Consider the following 27,761-nt stretch of genomic DNA (forward strand, 5'->3'; position numbering starts at 1 on the left):
GATCTATAGATTCAATGCAATCCCAGTAAGAATCCCAGCAAGTTGTTTTGTGGATATCAACACACTGATTCTAAAGTTTATATGGAGAGGCAAAAAACTCAGAATTGCCAACACAATATTGAAGGAGAATAACGAAGTTGGATGATTGACATATGTGAATTCAAGACTTACCTAAAGGTACATTGTCATCCAGGGTGGCCTGCGGGGTCTCCGCTCCCACTCCCCACATAAGAACGCAGGACATGGTGAGGCCATAAAGGAACACCCATAGAGCCATAAATAGGGGAGTCATACCACTATATTCTCGCTAGTGGCTGGGCTGGAGACACAGGAAGCAAAAGCCACACTATCCACAACCTGCTGTCCGCTTCTCTGCCAACCAACCAACCCCACTTGCTAGCTGCAATCCTCCGTGCTAACTGCAATCCACGCTTGCTAGCTCAGCCACCACCTTCTTATTAGGCCCCATTCTCTGTTAGCGTAGCCACAGCAGTTATATTAGTGGCCAATGGCTCACTGGTTACCGCTGACAGCCAACTAGCCACACCTAATGGCCATCCAATCACAGTTGATGGCCATTTACTACCTGAGCCAGCACCTTTCCACGTGAGGCCGAGAGCCTGGAAACTGTACTCCTGGCTCTGTCCCCACATACATTAATCAAGAGAGTGTGGTATTGGTGAATGAGTAGATAAATAGATCAATGGAACAGAACAGAAAGCCCTGAAATAGACCCAAATAGATATAGACAACTGATCTTTAACAAAGGAGCAAAGGCAATTCACTGCAGTAGCGATAGTTATTTCATCAAATTGTGCTAGAACAACGACATCATACGCAAAAGGGGAGTCTAGACACTGACTTTACACCTTTTACAAAAATTAACTCAAAATTGATCACAGACCAAAACATAAAATCCAAAACTATAAAAACTATATAAGATGACATAGTAGAAAACCTAGGTGACCTTGGTTTTGTCAATGTCTTTTAGCTACAACACCAAAAGCATGATCCATGAAAAAAATAATCGATAAGCTGGATTTCATTAAAATTAAAAAACTTCTGCTCTATGAAAGACAATGTCAAGAGAACGAGAAAACAAACCACAGACTGGGAGAAAATACTTGCAGAAAACATATCCAATAAAGGACTGTTATAAAAAATGCATGAAGAACACTTAAAACTCAGCAATTAAAAAAAAAAAAGCTCATTAAGAAATGGGCCAAAGATCTTAATAGATACCTTACCAAAGAAGATATACAGACGGCAAGTAAGCATTTGAAAAGATTTTCCACATACTATGTCATCAGGAAGATACAAACCAAAATAACAAGATACCACTATACACCTATTAGAACGGCCAAAATCCCAAACACTGATGGCATCAAATGCTGACAGGGAGGTGGAGCAACAAGAAGTCTCATTCACAGCTTGAAATGGTTCAGCCACTTTGGAAGACGGTTTGGCTATCGCTTACAAAATTAAATACACTCTTAGTATACAATCCAGCAGTCATGTTCTTTGGTACCGTGTTTCCCCGAAAATAAGACCTAGCCGGACAATCAGCTCTAATGCGTCTTTTGGAGCAAAAATTAATATAAGACCCAGTCTTATATTATTTATGTTAGATAAGACCCAGTCTTATAGTAAAATAAGTAAAATAGTAAAATAAGACTGGGTCTTATATTAATTTTTGCTCCAAAAGACGCTGTAGCTGATTATCCGGCTAGGTCTTATTTTCGGGGAAACACGGTATTTACCCAAAGGAGTTGAAAACTTAAGTTCACACAAAAACCTGCACACATGTTTATAGTGGCTTTATTTGTAATTACCCAAACTTGAAAGCAGCCAAGATGTCTTTCAGTAGGAGAATGAATAAACAAACTGTGGTACATCCAGACAATGGAAAATTACTCATACTAAAAAGAAGTGAGCTATCAATCCATGAAAAGACATGGAGGAATCTTAAATGCATATTACTAAGTGAAAAAAGTCAATCTGAAAAGGCCACATAGTGTATGATTCCAACTATGGGACATTCTGGAAAAGGCAAAACTATGGAGCTAGTGAAAAGATTAATGGTTGCCAGGCATGGGAGGAGGGATGAATAAGCAGAGCATAGCGGATTTTTAGGGCAATTAAAATACTCTGCATGATACATTAATAATGGATACATGTTGTGCGGGGTGTCCGGCGGGGTCTCTGCTCCTGCTCCCCACATAAGAACGCAGGACATGGTGAGGCCAAAAAGGAACACCCATGGAGCCATAAGTAGGGGAGTCATATCACTATATTCTCGCTGGCAGCATCCACCTCTCTGCAATCCGCTCTTGCTACCTCAGCCACCATCTTCTTGTTAGCCCCCATTTTTTCCTGCTAGCATAGCCACAGCAGTTATATTAGTGGCCAATGGCTCACTGGTTACCGCTGACGGCCAACTAGCCACAGCTGATGGCCATCCAATCACAGTTGATGGCCATTTACTACCTGAGCCAGCACCTTTCTACGTGAGGCCGAGAGCCTGGAAACTGCTCTTTGGGGCTCTGTCCCCACACATGTCATTATACATTTATCCAAAAACCATAGAAGGTACAACACTAAGAGCGAACCCTAAGGTAAACTACGACTTTGGATGATTATGATGTGTCAATGTAGGTTCATCAGTTGTAACAACTCACCATTCTGGTGAGGGATCACAGTGGGGGAGGCTCTACTGCTGGCCAGGGAGTGTGGGAAAATCTCTATTCCATCCCCTCAATTTTGCTGTGAACCTAAAAGTGCTCTAAAAAATAAAATCTTAATAAAAAGAAAGGATGGTAAATACCAAAAAACTAAAAACACAGTATTAGCTCTTTTTATATGCTGCCACTACTACAGCATACTTCATAAGCTTTCCAGCCAGGAATACTGCAAAGTTCAAAGAGCGTTCAAAGGAATTTCGAATTAACAATAAACATAGGTTATTCTCTCTGCATAATCCTGGCTTGTTGTGCTCTATTCCAGTGAGTACTCCATAGTCTAAGGAAGATAGAGACTTTTTCTCAAAAGTCAATCATGAAACAATGATATACATAAAGTAGCATAATCAATAGGTATTTAAATTATTAAGCATATTTATAAAATGGATTTTACTACTATTGTTGCTTTCCATACCATGTTCTTTTCCCATCCCATATTTCTACTTTCTGCCATGGGTAGCTGCCATCCTGAATTTTGTGTTTATCACTCACTTTAAAAAAAAATAGTATGTACTCGTAAACAATATATTGTGTTGGTTAGTTTTGCTTGATTAAGGCCTTCATAAAAATGGTATCATTATGAGGCTTTCTTTATCCAAGTAGAAATAGCATGTTTAAGTAGGGTAAACTTGACAGTACAATGAACCATTGTGATATTGTTTACATGCCTGTGTTTCTTATTGCCTTCAGTACTGTGTAATTTGGTCTTGCAACTGATTAACCAATTAGGAGTTGGAAGAGTGATATGTAAATGTTACTGTCTAACTGACAGAATGATTTATTAGAAGCGTATCTTTGTGGAATTTCACCTGCTTTGTTGTTTGGGAGGCCCAGTGCTAAACCAAAACATGTGTGTGTCATTTGCAGACCTGTGGCCAGCTTTTTAAGGAAATTCAGCTAGAGTTGAATTCCATACAAGCATAATTTTTTTTTTGTCAGTGGGGTCATACTGGTTTTAAGCTTCGATTAATATTGTTAAAACTTTCAGGGCTCGTGATATAAACCATGGGACCTGATGCCACCCAGTAACTGCATTCGCTTAGTTTTTGCCACTGCTTGTGCTAGTACCTTGTATTCTTCCAATGTCAACTGCCAAGTGGATCCTCCGAACCATAAGATTTGCATGAAGAGGTCTTCCCATTGATTTGCATGAAGAGGTCTTTCCTTTGCTCTTCATGTGTGGCTCATAGACCCAGCTTGTTTACTTTGATCTCAGAGATGGTTGGAGTTTTGTTTGCGTTAAAAATATTCTTTTGTGTTGAACCAACGCCGGGTGTCTCGTTCCTGGAGGGGCAGTGTCATGGAGTGGCGATGTCCTCATCCACCTCTCTGCTGTGTCCAGTGGCCTCCTGAAGTGCTGCATAGCGTCTCCTGTGTGGAACTGAGCCAGTACTGGGACCAGCACTTACAGGGTGACAGTGAAGAATGGGAGAAATGACTGAAGGAAAGCTGTGCGTTGTATGTTGGAAATCTTTCCTTTTACACAACTGAAGAACAAATCTGTGAACTCTTCAGCGAAAGTGGTGACATAAAGAAAATCATTATGGGCCTGGATAAAATGAAGACGACAGCATGTGGTTTCTGCTTTATGGACTACTATTCAGGAGCAGATGCTGAGAACTGCCCTGCGGTGCATAAATGGAACTGGATGACCAATCATTCGCACAGCCTGGGAAGCAGGCTTTAAGGGGGGCAGACGTACGACCGTGGATGTTCTGGGGGGCAGGTACAAGCTGAGTATTGGCAGGACTCCAGTGCTGGGAGAGGTGGCTATGGAAAACCTGCCTGATGAGCAATGAGGGCCCCATCATGGAAAACTCCCTCCTTTGGCCTGTTGAATTGGACGTACGTACACTACCCTGCAAACCTGCCCATTGTCACCAGGCTTTAATCAATGTCTCTCCTGAACCAGAAGCCTCTTCATGATTTCCCTCTGGAAATTATTAAAGGACAGAATTCAAAAGAATGTCTTTTATTCCATATTCTTAGAATATTGGCCATGTGTCAAGTTACCAGTGATTTTCTTACCAGGTCAAAAACTGTTCCTTGGCAACAGATTTGATCTATAGTGTTGATCTGTCAGTCAAAACACCATCCTTGTGTTAGGAAGACAGGAAAAAATTTTAAGTATGTTTATTATGTTTGTGTCTAAGTAGGTCCTAGATCTATATCAGGGTCTGGAATTTCTTATTTTTTAAATTTTAAGTTTTCACGAGAGTACTCCATAGCATAAGATTAAGTTTAATAAATGGAGTTTTGCTACATTGTATAGCTTTGCTGTAAGTCAGAAACAGATGTTTTACAGCTGAATTTGTTTCTGTGTTGAATTCTGATCTCTAAAGGCAAACTTAGGAGTCAAGTGAACTTCCTACATAGTTGTAAAGTAAGCCTTCGACAGGGGATACCACCTGCTTACATGCTTTATATATCAGGAAATTAGGTACAGGACTTGAAGGGTATTTACTAATCACGTTTTTCAAAAGGTGTGGTTTTCCTAAAGCTAAAATAAAGCAAGAGTTTGTATTATAGAGAACCTCAGATACTCTAAGGGACGTGGGGGACACTGTCAGTAGGAAATGGGGTAAAATATCAGTGGACACAAGTTGAATACATTACCTTGATACGTGAAAGTTGCTGTGAGGACCATTAGATTTATTCGCTTCATTTTCAGAGTGATCTTGGGAATGGAATGGGTTTAAAAAGAGGTTGAAGATCGAGCAAATACCTAAGGAAAAAAAAGCGATTCGAAATACTTACCTCAGGAAATGTGTTTTGGCCAATTCTCATGTTGAAGTGTGTGTTGTTCTTTTCCCTAATTGTGTTTACTGAGTTTCAGAGCCTTGAGAGTGAGCTGAGTATCTCTACAGAGAGGGGAGTCCAGAGTATTTATTTTGCGTTTCTAAGGAAAGAGATGATATCTCCCTAATATTATCTGTGAACTACTGCTCATTTAAAACTGCTAATCTAGTATAGTTTTCTCTGGCATAAGTGAAAGTTTTTTCATCTAGCAACAAATTATCTCCAAACGTCTCATAGTTTATGAAACTTGGGGCTGAAGAATCTCAAATGTGAACATCTTTGATGCTACAGTAAGTGTAGCTTTTCTCATTGAATTAAAACCGCTTATTTGAGATTTTTAAAAAAGATGTAACTACTTTTAAGTGCTTAGGGAAAAAAAATTGCAAATATTTAATTTCACGAGGACATACTATTCATTTTTTAAATTTCTTTTTACACTGTAGTTTGAATGAACATGTTTTATATTCTTTTGTAGTAAAACATGACTCAGATTTCTCTTAAAACCACAGACAATGGTTCTATTTGAATTGTGTTTTCTGTAACAGATTTCAATAAAGTTGGACCAACTTAAAAAAAATGGTCTTTTAATTTTAGTATTTTATCTCAATGTGATTTCGATAGAAAGTGCTATCAATTATTTTTATAAAGATAGCTGGAAAAGAAGAAATTGACATTTTAGCCATAACTTTAATCTACCGAAAAGAAAAAAAGGGGTTGATTTACTTTAGGAGATAATAGGAGTCAATATTTGTTTTTGTTTTTTTTTTGGGGGGGGAGGTTGGCACAGCACATTCTCCCAACGGAGGGGGTAGCCCGGGTGGCCTCCGGCCGGCCGAATATTTTTTAAAATGTTAGTTAAAGCCCCCTAATTTTAAGATGCTCCCTTAATGGTCTGCTCCGTCTTTATGCCCTGTGTTTTAGAAAGCAAGCAATATATACATATCCCCATAAAGATTTTATGAGATGCTAATGTAGAGTACAATAATAGGATTATACTTAAGGTTTATGGCCTTAAAGAATTAGTTTATGCTTACTGTTGTAAAACTTTGAGTTTTATTTTGTATTGTCTTTGTATGTGTATCTCAGAAGCTTTTTTATAGATAACCTTTTACTTAGAGTGATGTTAAACTGTTTTAAATAGCTACCATAGGTAAGTTTATAAAAGTGAGATATCAGGTTGCTGGCTTTCATTCTTCAAGTTTCTATTTTAGGGGAATCAGGTGATAGTGAGATGGCATCTGGGAGACCCCCCTGAACCCAATGCTTAAAAAATCCTGGCGTGTACATTCCGTCAATTAAAGTATAAGCAGCCTGCAAGGGTGATACCTACCAATGATTCACAGCAGTATGTGAATTACTCTAATTACATAATTACATTGTTTGCCTTCTACCATCTTAGCCTGATTTCTGGGGAATTATTGGTTAGGAAAAAGGAGCAAGTTGGAAGGGTTCAGGAGAGGAAGACCATGCTTAAGGGCATGAATTCCTTCTAGAAGGGAGCTTGGAGCAAGCAGATCGAGGCTGCAGGGGCTGGAAACTGCTGGAGGACAGCATGAGGGGTGGGGCCCTGAAAATTGGGGAGACAAGAGTCCAGAACTGCTTGTCTCACATGACCACCGTAGAAAACGTCTGCTGTGGCTCCTGAATTCATGTCTGAGCAAACATTTTCAGCCAGAAGAAGGATGTAAAACATCCAGAAGATGTTAAGTGGAAATGTCCTTATTTCAGGACTTTTCAGATATGTTTTCAAGACCATAGACAGAATATATGCAATGGGAGATTAATTGTTCATCATTGTATTCATTTTAACCTTCTGAGCCCTGCATGTAAAAGTGTCCTAGATAAAATGGTAGTGGTTCGTATTATTTTTAATCGCCATCATACACCTTTACTTTTTGTTTGATTAACAGATCTGACTTAAGGAAATACAAAGGTTAGTTATGAGCAGAGAGAGATATAGATATATCAAAGTAGTCATTTATTTTTTTCCTCAAAGTTCAAATAAAAGGTAAAACAAAGAAACAAGTGAAACTTTATACATTGGATTGACTGACACTTTATTTTATTTTTTATATTATCCCAGAGTCAAGATTTGTGTGTATGTTAGGCACCAATCTCTAGCATGTGTGCGTGCGTGTGTGTGTGTGTGTCGTAGGCCATTAGCAGTGAATCTGTTCTTTCAGAAAGTGTCATTTAACTATACATTTAAAGTCAACCCAAAGGCAATGAAAAAAACGGCCATTTTTTATTAGTTTACTTCATTACTCAACAAACACTTTCTGAATACCTACTATGTACCACTCTGTTAGGTTATGGTAATACAGTAAGTACTACACAGACCCTGATTTCAAAATTATTGCAGTCTGAGGGGACATCAGACCCACATGTATAAGACAATGTGGAAGAATAGTGAAAGAGAGATACACACGATCTTACGAGTGATTGAAAGCTCTACTCCTATCATTGTTGGAGTCTAAAGAAACATTGATTAGCTAAATTAAGTCCACTGACATTACAAACGCCACCGCTTTGTAGAATGTAAACACCCATTCTGCCTTTTCCTGGTGTAGTCTATAGCTGTGTTTAGCACCACACTGTTTTAATTCATTGAGATATCATTTATAGCATTGTCAGGCGTCATAAACAGAAGTTTTCTAAAGTGAGCTACTGAACATCCTTCCTCCTGATAAGTTCTAATCCCCAAATTATTCACTAAAGAAGAATTACTAGGGTCTTGGAAGAGGTTTTGTAATTAGCCAGGATTCTTCTGAGTGAATTTGGAAAGTGTTTGCCCCATGAAAACATTTCGCCTTCATTTTCTGTCCTAAATTGAAAGAATTGACAGTGTTTCTGTTGTTGTTTCTGCTGGTAGTGGTAATGATAGTGGTGGGGATACAAAATTATATTGATATGTGGGTGAAATGAGATATTTTTGAATTATGAGTGAAAATATAGTTCTTTGAAAGTAAACTGGAAAACTTTCCCCCAAAATGCAAGCAGCAAAAATATGCAAACTGGCCATATGTGGAAACCTCAGCATCTATTTACTTGGGTTTTAGCCTTTGTACCAAATAGCTGAAAAGCTGAGGGGTGGGAGCCTTATTGGAGATTATCAAGATGATAGGATAGACAGAAGGACAAGGGAAGAGGGGGAGGATTCTGGGTCAGAGGTGGAAGGAATATCATCTGTTAGTTCTTAGAACCCCCAAGTCGGAAGTCTTTTCTGAAAGCTTGGAGATCAACTAAAATATCCTTTACCATAACCACGGAAACAATTTTAACTTAATATATTTTGTGTGTTTCAATCCCTGTGGTTCTTTGTGTGTGTTTGGTTGTGTTTCCTCTAAAAGAGGGAAGCAAAGAACAAACACTTGCATTAAATTCCTGCTCTACTTAAACAAATGATGGGCAGCATGGTTTTACCTAAAAGTTCCCTCTGAAATTTCATTTGCTTGAATTACTATTGTTTAAAATGCAGTTATATGTTTTGCTTAAACGTTTAAACCTGTCAAAATGGCTGCATGGAAGCTTTTATGCTGAATTACATCTCTCAACTTACAGTTAAAGAGAAAGTATTTTCAGAGTACAGAGAAGAGCATATCCTGTGTGGTCAGAGGCGATTCCACGGTGGCTTCTCTCTATGGTGTTTACTGTATGACATTACTGTTAGGTTGGTGCAAAAGTAATTGTGGCTTTTGCAATTATTTTTAATCTCTTAAATCGCAATTACTTTTGCACCAACCAAATATAACGAGAGTGTGAATTAGAGACACAGACTCAAATTTGCTTTCAAAACATTCCAGATTTACTCTACTAAAAATGTTAAAGTGAAAAAATGTTTTTAAGATTTTCTACTTGCTGCATAGCATTTAAGAAAAATGTACTCAATTTAAGACAGCATCTTGAGAAACCTAAAACCAAAGGGAAAGACTTGGAAGGACTTGGAAAGAGCGTGGTGGTAAGATGTTCTAGTGTCTCTTTGATAGTGCAACAAGTGAAATAGAACTCCTTGCTTTTCCGTTTCCCTGATCTAACCTCTGTTTCTAGGAATAAAAACAAAAACACAAAAACAAAACCAGAAGGGCAGTTTGCAGCTCAGAGACTTCTCACTGAATAACTTCAGCTGAGTGAGGCCCAGAATCTCTGGCTCTAGTGTGTAAATTACACTTCTGACTGTATGTGAGGATGTGAACACTACCCTTTGCCAGTTCCAGACAGACACCTATATGTAATATACACGTAAGGATTTAACTTGCGAAGATATTTACTGTGGGAAATATCTTTTAAACCCCTGGCCTACGTAGGTGTATTAGTGTAGAATACTATGATTCCACGCACTTGACTCCATCTTACTATGTCCCATTTATTTACACATGTATTTATTCACTGTCACGCACTCATTCACTCATTCATTCATTCACTGTCTAAGCGTAACAGACATACTGAGAAGTGCACAAATCATACATGAGTAGCTCCAAAAACTTTTACAAAGGGAACACATCTGTGTAACCACCACCCAGATAAAGACATTAAACACCAACACACCAGAAGCCGCCCTGTGTCCCCTCCATGTCATTAGCCCTTCAGAGATAACCACTATTATGACTTCTGCCATTGGAGATTAGTGCTGCCCATTGTTGAGTTCTGTAGAAATGGAATCCTGTAACCTGTACTCTTTCCAGCTTCTATTGTGCAGTGTCGTGCTTCTGAGGTTCATCCATGTGGTGGAATGTACCAGTACTTTGTTCTTTTTCATTGCTATGTAGAATTCCATATTGTGTGTTTTAAAATTTACTTTCCATCCTATTGCTGATGTACTTTTGGGTTATTGACAGTTTTAAGCTGTTAATCATAATGTCTCTTTGAACATGCTTATATATGTGCATGTCTGCCTCGGAGCAGAATTGCTGGGTTATAGGATAAACATACGTTTAGCTCAGTAGACACTGCCCGAAAGCTTTCCAGAGTGGCTTTAAAAATTTACATTCTGCCAGCAATGTTTGAGTTCCAGTTATTCTGTATCCTCACCAATGCTTTATAGCGTTAATGTTTTTTTCTGATTTATTTTATTGTTTTTATTTTACTATTCTCGTATGCAATAATAGTTCATTGTGGTTTTAATTTGTATTTCTCTGGTCATTAATGATGTTAACTATTTTATTTGCTTGCTGGCCATTTGAGTAGCCTCTTTTATAAAGTGCCTGTTAAAATCCTTTGTCTGTTAAAGACCACTTGGGTGGTCTCTCTTTACGGCTTATCTTCACTCTTTATGGTGTCTTTGATCAAATGAAGTTCTTACTTTCAGTGAAGCTCAATTTATTAATCTGGTTCATTACTGTGCATGCTTTCTTTTACCCTTCTAAGAAATGTTTACATAATCCAAGATCATGGAGATATTCTCTTGTGCTATATTCTGGAAGTTTTGTCATTTTACCTTTCACACTTACGATCCATCTGGTAGTGATTTTTGTGTGTGGTGTGAGGTAAGAGTCAAAGATTATCTCTTCTCATGTGAATAGCCATCCAGTTCTTTAGCCCAAAGAATGTTGATGTGTTGATGTATGGGTCTGTTTGTTTCTATTGTGCTCCATTGGCCTATTTGTTGATCTGTGCACCAAATGCCACACACTTTTAATTACTATAACTGTAAATTATATCTTGATATCTGGTAGTATAAGTCCTTCAACTTTATTCTTCAAAATTGTTTTTACTCCTCATGACCTTTTGCATTTCTGTTTAATTTTAGAATCAGCTTTGCCACATTTTACCCACATAATTTAGGTTATTAATTGAAATGACATTGAATCTATACTCAAGTTAGAGAGAGTTCACATTTTGCAATATGGTACCTTTCAGGAGCGCAGTAGATTTCTGCATTCCTTTAGGGCTTCTTTAACCTTATCTCAGTAAAGTTTTGTGGGTTTCTTTGCGGTGATCTTGTATGTCTTTCATTAGCTTCATTCCTAATTATGTGCCCCCTTTTTAGCAGAGAGCTGCTATCTAGCTTGTATAGAAGCAAAATCTTCCTTTAGACTAACACCCTTAACTAAAATATTACGGAGAAACTCTATTTTAAAACTAAAGAGAGGAAGTGCCCTGGCGCCTTCAGGAGGAGGTGTGGGTTCTTTTTGTTGTTGTTATTGGTTTGAGGTAGGTGAGATGCAGTATGTCTTGTCCAGATGGAATCTTTAAAATATCCTTAAAGGCAGCAGATGTGTGTGGGAAGAATGACAGAGTATATTGAGAAGCAGACTGACTTACTGCCTTGTGTAATTGCATAGTTGAATGAAGAAACCAATGCGTATTTTAAGTATCTGAAGCACATTCATTGATGTGAAACAAATGACCATTCTAAACAAATAGATTAAATTCTGGACCTGTTTTCCTAAATCTTTGGACTTATCTTCACTAATCACCAGAGATTAAAAGTTTTAAAATTAATGAGCAAAATATTATTAAGGTGACTAAGTGAGGGATACGTTTGTTGGATTTACCATCAAGCATATTTCCCATTAAATAAAAAAATCTTTAAACTTCAATAAATCATGCATGAGTCAGTGAGAGCATACTGTTTCAGAGTTGAAGTCTTGGAATTCCCTCTAATTACTACTCTATTTTTCTTTCCTTTCCCAGTCATGCTTTGGGAAAGAATATTTCTTTCTCACTGATTTCAGTGTCTTGGCTCCAATTCACTTCTCACACTGGCTCCTGACTCTGAAAGTCCATTGAAACTGCCCTTATCATCAAGACGCAAAGACCTCCTGATTGTCAGCTCCAGTGAAAGCAGTTCTCCAACTTCAACTTTTAAGGTTATTGAAACATTCCTTCTCCGTGGAACTATTTTTTCCTGGCTTCCTTGGCAATTGTTATCCTCTGCTGGTCCTCCTCCTACCTCTCTGACACTCTTTCTCAGGCCAGTTCTCCTTCTCTCTTCATTCTTTTAATGCTGGTGTTGCACTCGACCAGCTTCAGACTCATTTTGTCATCGCGACTCTCATTCTGGGGGAACTCAGTCACTCCGTGGGCTTCGTGGATCAGTCAGTATTCTGATGTTTTTGAAGGCTGTTCTCGAGATATCCTCCCCTACAAACACACGTGTCCAACTGCTTGTTGGACTTCTCTAAGTGCCCCAATGGCACCTTAAACTCAATATTTCCACACAGGACACTTGTAAACATGCTCTGCCTCTTGGCAAATGGCACCCTTTTCAGTAGGCCTGAAACCAGGAAGCGGTTATCGACTCTTCTTTCTCCTTTATCCTCCCGTATCCAGTGACATCGTCCTGCCTGGTCTTCCTCCTTAGTGTCCTAATACCGCTCCCGTCTCGGTCCTCCTCTCTGTGTCCACTGCCTTTGCTTCTGTTCCCGCATCACTGTCACACCCGGCCTTCTTAAACAGCCTCTGCACTGACCCCTCTGCCTTCAGTATTGTCATGCTCCCATCCATTGTTTGTCCTCAGGATGATCTTTCCAAAATGTGCTACTCCTCTGTGTAAAACTCTATAATGGTTTTATTTTTTTTCCATTAACATTTTTCCTTTTTTTTAAAAAAAACTCCTTATGATGGTTCTCTCAACCTAGGCGTACTTGAGCCCTCTCTGCTTCTCCAGTCTCATCTCTTGGCATGACCCCTTTTCCACCTGACGTGTCTCTCCAGAACTGCTTGACGTTCTCCCATCACTGCCTTCCCTTCAGAAGTACTGCTGCTTCTGCACAGAACAGGCACCCTGCCCTCCTTACCCATCACCCTCCTTCTGAGGGCTGCCTCTCATTCATTCTGCAGAACTCAACTCAGATAGGACCCACTCCAGGGGAGACCTTTTGTCATCCTTCCCCACCAATCTGGAGTATACTGTATTGCCTTGTAAGTGGTTTTGTATTTTGATAACCCCACTCTGAACTTCTGGAAGGCAAGGACTGTGTCTTTCATGTGTATATTCTTCCTCCGTGGTTGCTTTTATGAACTGGCACTGCACCAGGGTCTGGGGATGCTGAATAAGACATCATATTTGCCCATGGGGCTCTCACAGTGTAGAAGGTGAAACAGACACATCAATAGATAATCACTGTGCAATTTGATGAGTGCCACACCACAGGTATTTATAAAACGTGGGAGAAAGAGTACCTGACTCTGGGTCTGACAGAGTTCTGTTTCAGTGTACAAAAGGGATCTCTAGAGACATGATGTGTGGAGAAGTAATCCGCCAGTAAATATCATCTCCAGGAAAATTTCTGGCAACCCCATTGCCAGCTTTACCGGCTGCTTTTCAGAGATTGTTCCTCTGATCTCCAGACGCAGACAACGTGTATGGGAGCTAAAATATTTACAAGTGATACCTGAACATACAAATAAAAATTATGTGGCTTGGTTGGAGAGATATATGCTTTTTGTTGTTGTTGTTGGAGATTATATACATTAAGTTGAGTTGAGACTTGAAAGAATCAGCATTTTATTCTGTGTGCACAGAAGTCGCTGACAAAAATGCTAAGTCTGATTGAGACAAAAGTCCACCCTGACTTTGACTGTAAATGTTTGCCTTTATGGTGAACGAGAACTTAAAGCCTTGGAAGATTCAATCTAGTTTGTTTTAAGATACAATGTTAACTCCCAGAGAAGTGTCCAGCAAAGTGGGATCTTTACATTTTGGTTTCCCTCTATCCACATCCCAGGGGAGGACAGTTCGAGGTTGAGAGCTATTCCATAGCTGTTCTGCCAGGTTGGAGGGTGATGACCAGAGCCTGATACAGTTTGGGATGAACTGACACTGTAGCGGTCAGAGAAGGAAGCTGAATTCCTCTGGACCAAGGTAATCTAGTCTTTATACAGGATCGTCTGCAATAGGGACTCCGACCGGTTCCTGCAGACTCAAGGGACCATGACTGAGCTTCAGGGGATTTGGAGAGTCCCTAAAATTCCTCGCAAAATTGAGTATTTGTGCATATGGGAAGAAAGGCCATAGTTTTTATCATATCCTTCAAGTTCTTGTAACTCAAAGAACCACTGGTCTACCAACTTTGGTTTATGTTCACTGTACTTATTCATTTGGAAATCACTGATTGAGGGTCTCGGTCTGAGGCATTTTGCTCAATGCTGATTTACTCTCGGGATGTGTGTTGCAGCCATGATCCATATTTAAGGTAATATTACCTCAGATCTAGGGGGCCAGTTGCTTCCACCTACAATATCTCACTTAATGTTTACCGTCAATCTGTGTGGCAAATATTCTTATGACCATTTGATAGAAGAGGACACTGAAGTTCTGAGTATAAAAAGCACTTTCCTAAGGGCAACTGAGCGCTCACGCATGTAACCTTGACCTAAGAAGGAAACAGTCACTTGAACCTTATGCTCTTCCCCACGAAGCTCATAGTCTTTTTGGGCAGACAGACAGAAACAAACATCTAACTGCAGTGACATAAATGCAAGGATAGAGGGGTATAAGGTATGAGATCTTGGTAACAAGACACATGTGGACAATTCAGCTGTTCTGTGTCGGGGAGAGTTGGAGATGGGTCTGAAAGGATGAAGAATAGTAGACTAGCTGAACGGGACTTAGAAAAGCAGGCCAGGTTGAGGTGGAAGCACTTGCAAATCACAGACATGTGAACTAGTCTCCTGCTTGTGATAGCAGTTTGGAACAGTGAGCTCGTAAGTAAATAGCGGAGCATAGAAAGAGATCTGTGGGATAACCAGGCGTTGCCCGATGTAGTTCCACATGTATTAACATATCTATAATTCCCTTCCAGAGACTAGTCCAGGCTTATGTAATGACATCTAAAATAATTTTTTTAGATTTTTTTCCCCCAAAAGCTGTTTCAGTGGGTGTGTCCCTCACACTGTGAGAAATGCTAGAATGACAAATCAATTCTGTCTGTTTCCTTAAAAGTGGAGAAACACTGCAAACGTTTTCTTAACTGAAGTTGATTACAAACAAAATTCCAAAGCTAACAACTAACCCAAACACATGGGTAACTGCTTCCACCATTTCATGGACCCAAATGCAGGAAAGTTAATAGAAAAGTATACGCGTATCTTCAAGTTGAGCTATCAAAAGAGATAATCTGTTTTCAAAAATCTTATAGGGATAATAAATTTAATGCTCCTTTTCCTTCCTGAAAAACAGCGTGACTAGTTTAAAGCAATGCTAGAGAATCCCTAAGGGAAAATACTGTAAGAAACTTTGACATAATTAGTTCATGACTTAGCTTGTTGTTTTAGTTGCAAGTTTTCAACAAGTTCTCCGAAATATGAATGGAAAAATTTCTCTGATTCCACTTTAAAATATGTGGGAAAGAAAATGCACAGATGGGAGTGGTGACAGGGAGAGAAAGAACATGAGCAAATATGAGGCCAACACTATTTTCATTTTATTAACAGTTGGACATAGTGAGTTCTAATTTGAATAAAACGCTCAGGTTGTAGAGTGTGTTTTCTCATTTGAAAAAGTGAGTTACACTATAATAGAATTTTCAATGGATGTAAGCTTACAGTCACTGGCACATAAATAGTATCATGTCAGACCACTTGTGTGTGTCACATGTCACTGCATCAGGTATAACTCCTGGGAACCTCACAAACGAGTGACGTCCACAGTGTCCTGTCCTCACAGCCCCGCTCAGCTCCTGTAGTCTCATACCTGTGCTTCCTTTATGGAGTCAGTCCATCTCATTTGTGGTCTCCCTCGTTCCCTGCTTCCTTCTCTTTTCCCAGCGTTATTACCTTTTCCAAAGCCTCCTGCCTTCTCATGAGGTGCCCAAAGTAGGACAGCTTCCATTTTGTCATTTTTGCCTTTTTGATGTTTCAGGCTCAGTTTGCTCTAGGACCCACTTGTTTATCTTTCTGGTGGTCCAGAGCATCTGTAGAGCTCTCCTCCAGCACCACATTTCACGTGAATCTTTTTTTTTTCCCTATCAGCCTTCTTCACTGTCTAGCTTTTGCAGCCATATTTAGCAATTGGGAACAAAGGTGTGGATGGTATTAGCCTTGGTCTCTAATGACATGTCTTTGTATAAATGTTTTGCATAAATTTGAGATCATGCTATCTGCAATGTGCTTCTCTATGCCTTCATCTGTAAAAGTTATTTTACAGGGAGTATTGGGGTCGCTGGCTCATGGGATTGTTGTGAGGATTAAATGAGATGGATTAGTAAAGTGAGCCACACAGTGCCTGGCACACAGTCAGCATTCAGATAAGATTAGTTATTGCTGTTGTGGGTGGTTACTTAGTGTGTGTGTGATGAGAACTTTTTGAGACCCTCTCTCTTAGCAACTTTCAAATATACAGCATAGTAGTATTAACTATAGTTTTGTATGGTTACATTTTGTTACTTGTTTTTTTTATCCTTGATTATATATTATAAGCATTTTTTCAAGTTGTATACTGTAGTTCAAAGACATGATGTTTCATGGATGTGTAACATTCCACCATTCCCTCAAGATTTAAATATGTCATTTTGGTCAGTTTTACAATTTCCAGATTGTTTATAGTATAGATTCCAGTGACATAAACGTTCTTGTTCATGAGTTTTTATGACCAAGTAAGACGTACGTATTTCTAAAAGTATTTTTAAAACCTTTTGATTCATATGTTCAAATTGCATTCCTGAAGATGGTACCCATTTGGAAGTACCTATTTTTATCATAGTGTTTAAAAGAATTAAGTAAATGTAAAGGAATGTGGAGAAATGTAATAGAAACCTATAAGTTCCAGAAAGTGCCAAAGCAGGACAGCATTTGAACATCAAGAAGACAAAACTCATGACTACAGAAGAAATACACAACTTCAACAGATACAATGAAGATACTGACATTATTTAAGATTGTGCTCACCTTGGTTCAGTCATCAATTCAAACGGAGACTGCAGCCAAGAAATCAAGAGAAGGCGGAGACTTGGAAGGGCAGCAATGGGGGAATGAGGAAGGATCACCAAGAGCAAAGATGTGTCATTAGAGACCAAGGCTGAGATCATCCACATCCACTACAAGATGTGAAAGTTGGACAGTGAAGAAAGTTGGTAGGGACAAAGAAATGATTCATTTGAAATATAATATTGGAAGAGAGCACTACAGATACCCCGGACCATCAGAAAGACAAAAAAATAGTTATTAGAGCAAATTAAGCCTGAAACATCATTGGAGGCAAAAATGACAAAATGGAAGCTGTCCTACTTAAGGCACCTCATGAGAAGGCGGTGGGCTTTGGAAAAGGTAAAAATGTTGGGAAAAGAGAAGGAAGCAGGGAACGAGGGAGACCACAAATGAGATGGACTGACTCCATAAAGGAAGCACAGGTATGAGTCTACAGGAGCTGAGCGGGGCTGAGAGGACAGGACACTGTGGATGTCACTTGTTTGTAGGGTTTGCAGGAATTGGAGCTGAGTCAGTGATACATAACACACATACATTTCAGAGCCAGAATTTTGATTTATACAATAAGAGGCAAGACACATAAGATGTCTGTTCCTTCCCTGATTCTTCTACGTTTCATTAGAATAACTGAAACATCTTTAGCAATGATAGTAAATATTAATGAAGTCACGGTGAATTAAATGAGATCTGTATTATCCCTCAGCTCCCAATTCCCTCCTCAATACCTGCTCTTCCATAACTTTGTAAACATTTCTTCACATTGAGGATGATGTTGAGCTTTCTCGGTAGAAGGCACTGAATGGATATTGCAGGAAAAAGGGTTTAGGCTAACTGGTTCCAGCTGCTGCCCCACTGGTCAGCTGCGTGGGTAGGAAGACATCTAGTTTTGCTCTGCCCCAGCCTCCTGCAGGGGAAGTGCAATCCCTGGGCATCTCAGAGCCCAGCCTGCTCTGCTGTCTGCAGCCCTTCAAACAAGGGCATCACTTGCTGCGGGGTCTCCTGCCCACAGTGGTTGCTCAGCTCCTTCTGTGCACCTGTTCATGAGCCGAGGCTCACCTGCACCTGGGAGGACTGCTTTCAGCTTGCCCACTGACAGTGGACCAGATGTTGCCCAGGCAACCCAGAGAACTTCTCCACCACCTAACAGGCTGCAAACCCACCTTCTCCAGTGAAATCTGAAGCTCATCCTTGGGGAGGGGCCTCTTCCAAGTTCTTCCCTTGGTACTTTCCCTGAGCCCCAGGGCACCCTGTAGAGTTCTCTTTACATCTTGTAATTGCTCTCCTATGATCATTTAATCATTCTTTATATTAAACTTCCTCTGTTTAAAAAAAAAAAAGACACTGTCTCAAGCCTGACAATCCCTTCCTGTTTCATTGTTCTAAATGTCACTGAATCTTTAAAGTACAAGAAAATCATGTTATGCTTTAGTTATGACTGAAATTCATGTACATTCAGTTATTTTCAAGCCATAAAAAATAGCTTGTTTTTAATAGAAACTTAAGGTGATAACTTTGTTAAGAAATTAATGGCTGTATTTACTTTATTATCTAAGTAATTGAAAACTAGATATACTCATATTTCGTAGTTTCCTAATATAATAAATAACAATACCACTTCTTCCTTTATTAAAAAAAAATTATAGTCTAAAGGACAGAAGCATATGCCTACACCACCAATCTTATTTCAAGTTATATGCTCTAGGTCCCAGGAGACATACATAAGACCATTCACAGGTATATGCATCTTCAAAAATACTAGATCATGCCATTATTTTCCAAAGTAATTGAACCAAAATATATTCCCACTAGCATTGCTCCACATCATCTTCCACACTTGATATTATCAGACTTTTCTGTATCATTAATGAAATTATGCATTGTCTTAGGGACCTTTAATTTTGTCTGAAATTTACATTGTCACTTAAGTTGGATGGTGGTGGGACTCATGTAGTGTTAGCTTCATAACTCTCAAACTATAAGAGTCCTGGGATTTTATAAATACTCTTAATCTAGAGGTAAAATATTGTGGAGTCATAGATGAACTAGCGGAGAACAGAACTGAAAAAGAATGGTGCATCTTAGACCTGTTAGGCTCTGCACCAGTAAACTTCAAACTGATAATAGTAAACAAATTAATATGGTATAACAATGGCCAGGTTGAGATAGAAATAGCAAATATTGTCTGATAGGTTGTGAGACCTCTCCAAGCCCATCCAGAAACGTTTGTCGGGAAGATCCTATTTCTGAAGGCAGAAGTCAGCGTAACTGCCTTCATAACTATTCTAAGTTCCCTATCAAGAGTTTATCTACAATAGTATAGATATAGCCTTTATGTAGACTCAATGTTAGTCCAAAATCAATAGATTTCTAAATATTTCAAATGGAAACTTCTAGGGACAGGAACCACGTCATTCTAATCATCAGCTTTATTAACACAATTTCACCTGCAGTATATTCTCTCTCTCTCTCTCTCTGTACATATATATATATATATATATATATATATATATATATATATATGTATATATATACACACACACACATATATATATATATATATATATATATGTATTATATAACAGATTGTATGTAGGTTATGTGGGATTATCTGATTCTATCTGATTCTATAACATCTAATCAGTTAAGATATGATTTGGTCAATTCAGGTCAAGGTCCTTTTTTAATTAGTTTTTAGATTTATCTAGCTCTTTAAATAATCATTATGTTTGGGACTTAAATCATCTGCTGAAGTAAATTGTTATCATGAGTAAAAATTTAGTGAGATAAAATACATTTTCCAATGTTAGGAAATTTAATGCACTTCCGAACAGATTTGTGTGTTAAAGACATATCTTTTGTTTTCAATAAATGTTCATCACTGTTATTGTGCTAAAATCTAGATATCATGTTTTAGCAAGTGTATATCCCACTAAGTTAGAGGTTAGAGCCTTCTAAGCACATTCACATTTGCAACACAGCATATAGTCATTTAATAGACTGTGTTTCTGCATTAGTCGTTTACCAAGTGCTTTGTACATAGTAGCTAATCAATAAGTATTTGTTAAACAAATCAATGGTGTGTTTAATACAGTGTTCAAAAGGATTCATACTAATATTAATAGTTTAAAATCTTTAGCCTCTAACAGTGTTGAGTAGCTCATAGTGTCTCAGTGAGAACACCCGAGGGGGAATTTTTCTCATTATCTGCAGATTAGTATGGAGTTTCTGGAAAGATCCTGTAGCACTTATCGGGCTGTTGCTGGAACGTGGCATGATTGCACCCATTACTTTGTGAAGCATATCCAAATGCCTTCTTTAGATGACTCTTCTCCTTGCTACTTATTTATTGAAAGCAATTATGTGATAATGTAACGAATTTTGTGGACAAGCTTTCCTTTCCAAAGATGCTTCTCTACGGGCATTATTTCTCACTGAAAAGCTTATTTTTCTTTTTTTCTGTCTGAATGGATGGCTTGCCAGTGGTGACTTGTGGCTTATTTCATCGATTTTCAGTAGTGAGGTAGAGCAGTATGAGATAAGTGTTTGTGTACATGGGCAAGGATCCTAAATCACATTCTGAAAGCCACGAGCTTGACGATGCAGTGAGTCCATCTCCTCAGAAATGTTTGTGGTGAAGAGTCCTTGAAAATGGTTGGGCTTAAAGTGCATCACTTGAATGACAGATTCAGAAAGAGTTACAACCATTAGAGTGAGAGAACCATATTGGCTAGTTCGGGCTAATGCTCTCCAAGCACGGTAGAGGAAAATTCACTGGACTCTGCATCTGTGGGTATAGTCTCAGTGGATGAGGGAGGCAGAGAGAGCCTGTGGAATACTTTTACATGCATTGCTCTCTCTACAGAGTAGTGTTCAAACATGTAACTGATCACAGCTTCCATGTAACTAATGGACTCCATACTGAAACTGAGATGGACTCCCGTGGCTGTAGAATTATGTGGGATGTTCAGATATCTCAGGCAAGGAAGACACTGGAAACAAATGCAAAGGAATCCTTGAAGAATTCAATCATCTGATTTCATACTGAGTCACTGTCTCATGATGCTGAAATACTTTTGGCATCCACTCTGGATCTTGATAATGAGGAGGAGGAATTATGCACTATTAAAGAGTAAGATATGTACGGAATGGAAAGGGACTCCCTTGAAGATTGTGTTTCGTGGTACTGCTGTCTTATGGCTCTTGGATCCTTTCCACATATTATTTAACTCCTTCGGTCAAATTCACTCTTCGTTGAACACAGATACTGCCATGGATTGGTTTCTTGCAAGAACTGCATTGAAAGGTTTATGAACTGAAAACAAAATAATGATTTATGCTCTATAGTGCTACATGGTATGTACACTATACAGGAAGGCCTCGAGCTCACACAATTTCTCCAAATGTGTTATTCAACCTTCTGGGTAGGAAAAATTACACACGCGCGCGCGCACACACACACACACACACACACCCCCCATATATGTTATGTATATATATGTCGTCTATCTAATTAGATAGATGTCTATCTAAAGCTATCTGTCATAACTACCTGTCGTATCTATTATACTATTCTTTCGATTACATATACGTTTATTAAAGGTTACATAATATTTTGTTCTCTAATTTAAAAAAATGTCGACTTTCCATTTCTTCGTTATCATCTCCCCTTTAATTAATGCTCTTGTTGTCATATAGAAGATTCCTCCAGGCCTTCCCTTAGGACACCTGGAAATCCCCCTGCCTTTTGCCCATCTGTTTTCTCCACAGTTCTCCTTTATTCCATGATCGACCTCACTCCGGTTGCAGTGCTGCCCCTCGGAGTTTCATCTTATTTCTTCTATGTGTCTAAAAGTAACTTTAAGCAAACTTTTCAAAACAAACATTGTGGTACTCTTTATGTTAATTTTATGAAGATGCAATATAAGCAAAATGTAGTACACCCTAGTAAAGGTCATTGGAAGTCGTGCTCCCAAAGGTCAAGACAGGTCTGTACTCTGTGGTACACTCTGGTCTTTTAAAATTTACATAAATAATGATCCCATTTCTTACTTCATGTGCTGCTTTTCCTACTTTGGTGTATTCTTGGTTCTCGCCTGACTTTGGCCAATGAGGCAGAAATGTAAAAATTACCAACTAATTAAAGTAATGACGTGTGTGTGTGTGTGTGTGTGTGTGTGTGTGTGTAGAGAGAGAGAGAGAGAGAGAGAGAGAGAGAGAGAGAGAGAATAGCTTTGATACAATCACATACGATTGAAGATACTGATGATCTAATCAAATGAAATAAAAAACCTGTTCTAGATAAACTATGTCATATATGTTTGGGAATAAATGGTTAAAAGTCTAATGAATTTGCCCTATAGTACAAACAGAATTGTAATAGTTTAGTACATTCCAGAGGAAAAAAGAAAATAGTATTAATTTAATGGAAACCACTCATGTGTGAAAAAGATAAGGATATGAATGGAATTTGGGTACATTTCGATATTTGTGGGAATGAATCTTTTACCTAAAATGACTCAGTAAAAAAAGCTATGATTTCCTGACAGGGAGAGTTGAGGGGGTGGAGAAAAGATGCAGAAGGAATTTAACAGTAGAGAACGTTCTGCAGGAACAAATGCTAGAGTGACTCCAAATTATCCTGGGATATTTTTTTCATTCTGATAAATCCCTATTTATATTTCTTGGAGAGAAATGGTACATTTGACCACTTCATTTCTACACGTGACACAAAACAATAAGAACAACCAGCCTGCTAAGAACTGAAAGCCAGATGGTGTATATGTGTGTCATGCTGAGTTGATGCTTTGGAAATGCCAGCTCTGTAGAATGACTGGAGCCAAATAATGTTTCAAGGTAATCCTACTTAAGATTCACTTGTGCATCTCCATATAAGCTTTACATTTTTAACAGTTATTTTAATGAATTTTAAGTTGCAATAGACAACATGACACAAGCAATAAAAAAACACAAGAAAAAGGTCTCTAATGTGATTTGCTAGGCGTCAGCTCAAATCAAATTCTAACAAAGTAGCAGAAATGTAAAGTGGTTTAACAGTATTGACTAACTGCTTCTTAAGTGAGCAAATAACCAAAAGTTAGTTCGTGCTTCTCCCTAGAGAATGGTAAACTGTTCCATAAATTTTAGGGATTATCTTTCGAGGATTAGTCAGTGTGAGTTTGGGGAGAAAAAAAAAAAATTAAAAACCCCCAACAATTCCCTCTCTGCCTCCTGATGTTTGGAAATGAGAAGAAAAATCACTTTGTGGTGCCGATTTTCCCTGACCTCCACATTCTCACTTTGAGGAAGTATTCCTCAGCAGTTCAGGTGAGATGGGGCCACAGCAGGGAACAGGTGGTGGAGAGATCTACAGACAATGACAGGGTTGCCACCAGGTGATAGTGAGATGGGACTGCTGTGGTAGATGACTCTACTGGATAAGAAGATGGATGAACTGTAGAAAAGTATACGACTTCATAGTACCATTAACCTTACGATTGGCAAAATGTTTAGACTATTGCATTTATAGTTGCAGAAATTCTTTTGATTTTCTGTTCTAGCATATGAGGTTTTGTTTATCCCCACCCATTTTTGCATTTTAAGATTCCCTCCTTTCCTTTCCTTTTAAATCTTCAGAAAAGCATCAGTGAATCAGTGAATTATTTATTCAACAAACATTTGTTGGGTAATTTAGCCCTTTGTTAAATCTGGTTTTGTTTCCTCTACTTGGAAGCTCTGCTATTAGGTACATACACATTTAAGGTCATTGTGCCTTCGTAATGAATTAACCCATGCAGGATATTGTAATGTTGGATATTGTTGAACGTCTACATTGTGTTACCTTCTTTTAAAGAGTGTAGAATTTCATGTTTGCAGACATTTGAGTTACCTGTAGATCAGATTGATCTCTTTGAAGCTTGTTTTTAAGTATGGTGGGAGTAGATGTAGACTAGCTTTTATTCCAAGGCTATTTTAGCATCACTATTTAGGTATGACATTTCTTAGGTCTCCACTGAATACCTGTTGTAGTCAACAAGGCCTCTCTGTTTGGCCAAAACTTGAATACCTCTCCATCCTAAGTGAGCTCTGAGAATTGTTTAACCTACAGCTTGTGGTAGGTAGAATTCTAAAATGACCCTCAGTGATACTCACCCTTGTGTAATGCCCTCCCACTGGGTTTTGGAAGATCCTGTGAATATAATCACTCCTGCAATTACATTATTTTATTACACCCAAAAAAGAATTATCCAAGGTTGGTCTGACTTCATCAACTGAGCCCTTTAAAAAAAGAGATTTCTCTGGCTGATTGCAGAGGGAAAAGTCCAATATATGAAAACGTTGATTTATATAGTTAGTTCAAGTATCTATTTGTTTATGGTGGGAAAGCAAACCTGGTACTAGTTACTTGGTTATGGAATTTTAAAATGCACTTGATCTACTTAATTTGTAGCTCACTAAATCCTGCTATTATTAGTCAGTCTTTAAATCTAGGGGAAACTGAGTTGGAAAGAAAGAAATTGAAAGAGACTAGCCAACTATATCCCCAAAGTATAAAAACCACTTTTTTGCCTTTTATTTTTATATGAAAATATTTCATGATAATGAATTATATAGAAAATACTATAATAAACTTCTATACACCTCGTAATCAACTTAAGAAATAAAATATTATCAATACAGTTGAAGCCTTTATGTCCGTCCCCCAATCTTACCCTCCTTGTAGACATACTTAAACTCGGTGCTATTAATTCCCGTACATTTTTTCATAGTTTACTTCTTATACATAATCCTTGAAATTATCTTTATCTTTGCATTTTTGGAAATTTATTTTAACTTTAAAAATGTAGCTTTTTTCCTGGTTTCCTTTTTTTGTTTAATGTTTCCTTGTGAGAATGAAAAAATGATATGTGCTTAGAATTCCACTGTATGAATGTAGCACAATTTATTTATCCGGTCAACTATTAAGAGAATTTAGATTGTTTCAACTTTTTTTGAAGCAATGCATACTGAAATATATTTTCATATAGATGTGACTAACATACACACACACACACACATATGGGAGTTTCTGTAAGGAATATCATTCATAGTGAAGACACTAGATAATAGAATATATGAATCTTTAAATTATTAGACATTGCCAATTGTTCTTCAAAGTGGTTGTCCTAATTAGCATTCCCACCGTAAGGTTTCTGGTTATTCTAGATCCTTATAACCCCTGGTATTTTCGGAATTAAATTGTGAATAATCATACGGGTGAGAAAATACAATGTCATGTGATCTAGATTTGCATTTCCCTGGTTCTTAATCAGGTAGGACAGCTTTTAATATGTTCACTGGCCATATTGGCATGGATATTATTATTGCCCAGTATAGCCGCTCCAGTTTCTTAAACCCTGATAGGATTAACATAAAGATCTAACATCTAAATTCGTAAGATATGCTATGAAAATGTTCCCAAGTATGAAATTATTCCCTGAGTCATTTAAATTGTTTCTGGTCATCACAACATGATTCTTGCCAACATTTCCATTGCATCATGTTCAGTTTTGGTAGTCTTGGTTTCTTTTACTCTGGTTTTGTTTTTGTTTTTCTGGCTCTAGAAAGAACAACAATAAATTAAGTCATTGAAACTAAAAGGTAGGCTAAGGTATGGGGAAGAATATGACATTACTCTGATGAAGATTGGCTAATAATAGAATTTGGTGGGTTCCAAAGAGCCCAGTGTACTGTAGTAAAATACTGCAGGATTTTTGTTTATTTGACTAAGTCTGATGATGGACTCTCCTTTATGGGGAATTTTCAAAGTGGCTTCGATAAGAGTTTAAACAGATAATTAACAAGCCGAGTGTGCCAGTGCTATGCTAAGGGATAGAACCAGATAATTTTGAGGGTCCTTTTTCCCTTTGTTCTGTGCCTCAGTGAGGAACCCATCCACAGAGCTTTCACAGATTCTTTCCACTACCAACGTGGAAATTTACCACGTAAATTTATACACATATGTTTTCTAAACAGGTAATGAGTAAAACTGTATCTTTTACAAATAAATACAGCACCAATAAGTTACTTCTGGGAGAAGAAGTCAGAATAATTCCCTCGAATTTCTTCCTGGTGCTAAATGGGCATAATTTTGAGCCCAGGGAATATATTTTCTGCCCTTTCCATGATCTTAATTATCATTTGCCAAGCTGTATTACAATATGCTGCCTGCCTCCACCCATAGCTCTGGATCCTCAGTACTTTTACCTCCATTTCAGGAATATCACAAATAATTGGGCTGTGGCATTTCAGTATTCTCTCTCTGTGAGTCCCAGTCCGAGTAAAACATAGATAATGTAGGTAATTCAATTTATAATTGATTTGGGAATGCACAGTGATTACTTTTTTGGGAAAATGGTGCATCTAAGTTTACATTGCTTTGTAAAGATTTTATTTCATAAAAACTGAAAACCTGAGAAGGAGATCATTTAGTTCATGTCAGATGACAGAAATTTGCTCCATCATCCTCGATTATTGCCTTCAGTTGATTTCTCCATGACTCAAGGACTGGAAGCTTTCTACCACTTCCTTTGGTGAAAATTTCTATATCTAACAGAATAAAGCATAGGAATGTTTCTTCACAGTTGGACTAAATTGTCTCATTTATTATTCAGACTATCCTGGTCCTTTTCTGTGCACTCCTTGGATGTTTGTTAAACCCTACTAGTCAATATAAATAGACTACAGATGTGATTTTTAAAAAAATAATGGACATATCATTTTGATAATTGATATTGCTTTCTGTGGGACCATGTGTGTGCATGCATGTTTTGCATTTGTCCTTAGGTGAGCAAAAGTGGAAGTAATGTTTTTAAGATGAATTTTCTCACCTATCTTTCTTTTTTTTATGGGTAGGGCGAACTACTTAAATGTGTTTCTGATCCTCTCTTACTGTGTGAGTTGCAAACGTGTAGCTGTTTGCTGTTGTATAGATTGAGTCTCTTTAGATCTCACTGACTGATACCAGCTGTTGTCTCCCTCCAGGTCATCCAGGCTGTCTTTTTTGGCATCTGTGTGTTGACTGATCTTTCCAGTCTTCTGACTAGAGGAAGTGGCAACCAGGAACAAGAGAGGCAACTCAAGAAGCTCATCTCTCTCCGGGACTGGATGTTAGCCGTATTGGCCTTTCCCGTTGGGGTTGTGAGTATGACGTAGAATGCATTTAACTATGGAAGAAACATAGGTCTTATTTCAGACTTCTAAGAGAGAAAAAACACCGCTTCATAGGAAGTTTTGAAATTAGTTTGCTCTGACTGCCATCACAAAGCACCACAGGCCGGGTGGCTTAAACAACAGACATTTATTTTCTCACAGTTCTGG

At 38.3% G+C, this 27,761-nt stretch overlaps 1 protein-coding gene and 1 pseudogene across 10 annotated transcripts in view; both read left to right on the forward strand.

Moving 5' to 3' along the window:
• AIG1 (androgen induced 1) overlaps positions 1–27,761 on the forward strand; it is a 218,967-nt gene that overhangs the window by 15,049 nt on the left and 176,157 nt on the right. For all 10 annotated transcript variants that reach the window (XM_074333656.1, XM_074333664.1, XM_074333665.1 and 7 more), the window contains one exon: positions 27,426–27,581. In XM_074333656.1, coding sequence (XP_074189757.1) covers positions 27,426–27,581 — 156 coding nt within the window. The remainder of the gene's footprint in view (positions 1–27,425; positions 27,582–27,761) is intronic.
• LOC141571910 (nuclear cap-binding protein subunit 2 pseudogene) lies at positions 2,482–5,967 on the forward strand (annotated as a pseudogene).

This window comes from Rhinolophus sinicus, linkage group LG05, assembly GCF_036562045.2.
Source record: "Rhinolophus sinicus isolate RSC01 linkage group LG05, ASM3656204v1, whole genome shotgun sequence".
Classification (NCBI taxonomy): Eukaryota; Metazoa; Chordata; class Mammalia; order Chiroptera; family Rhinolophidae; genus Rhinolophus; species Rhinolophus sinicus.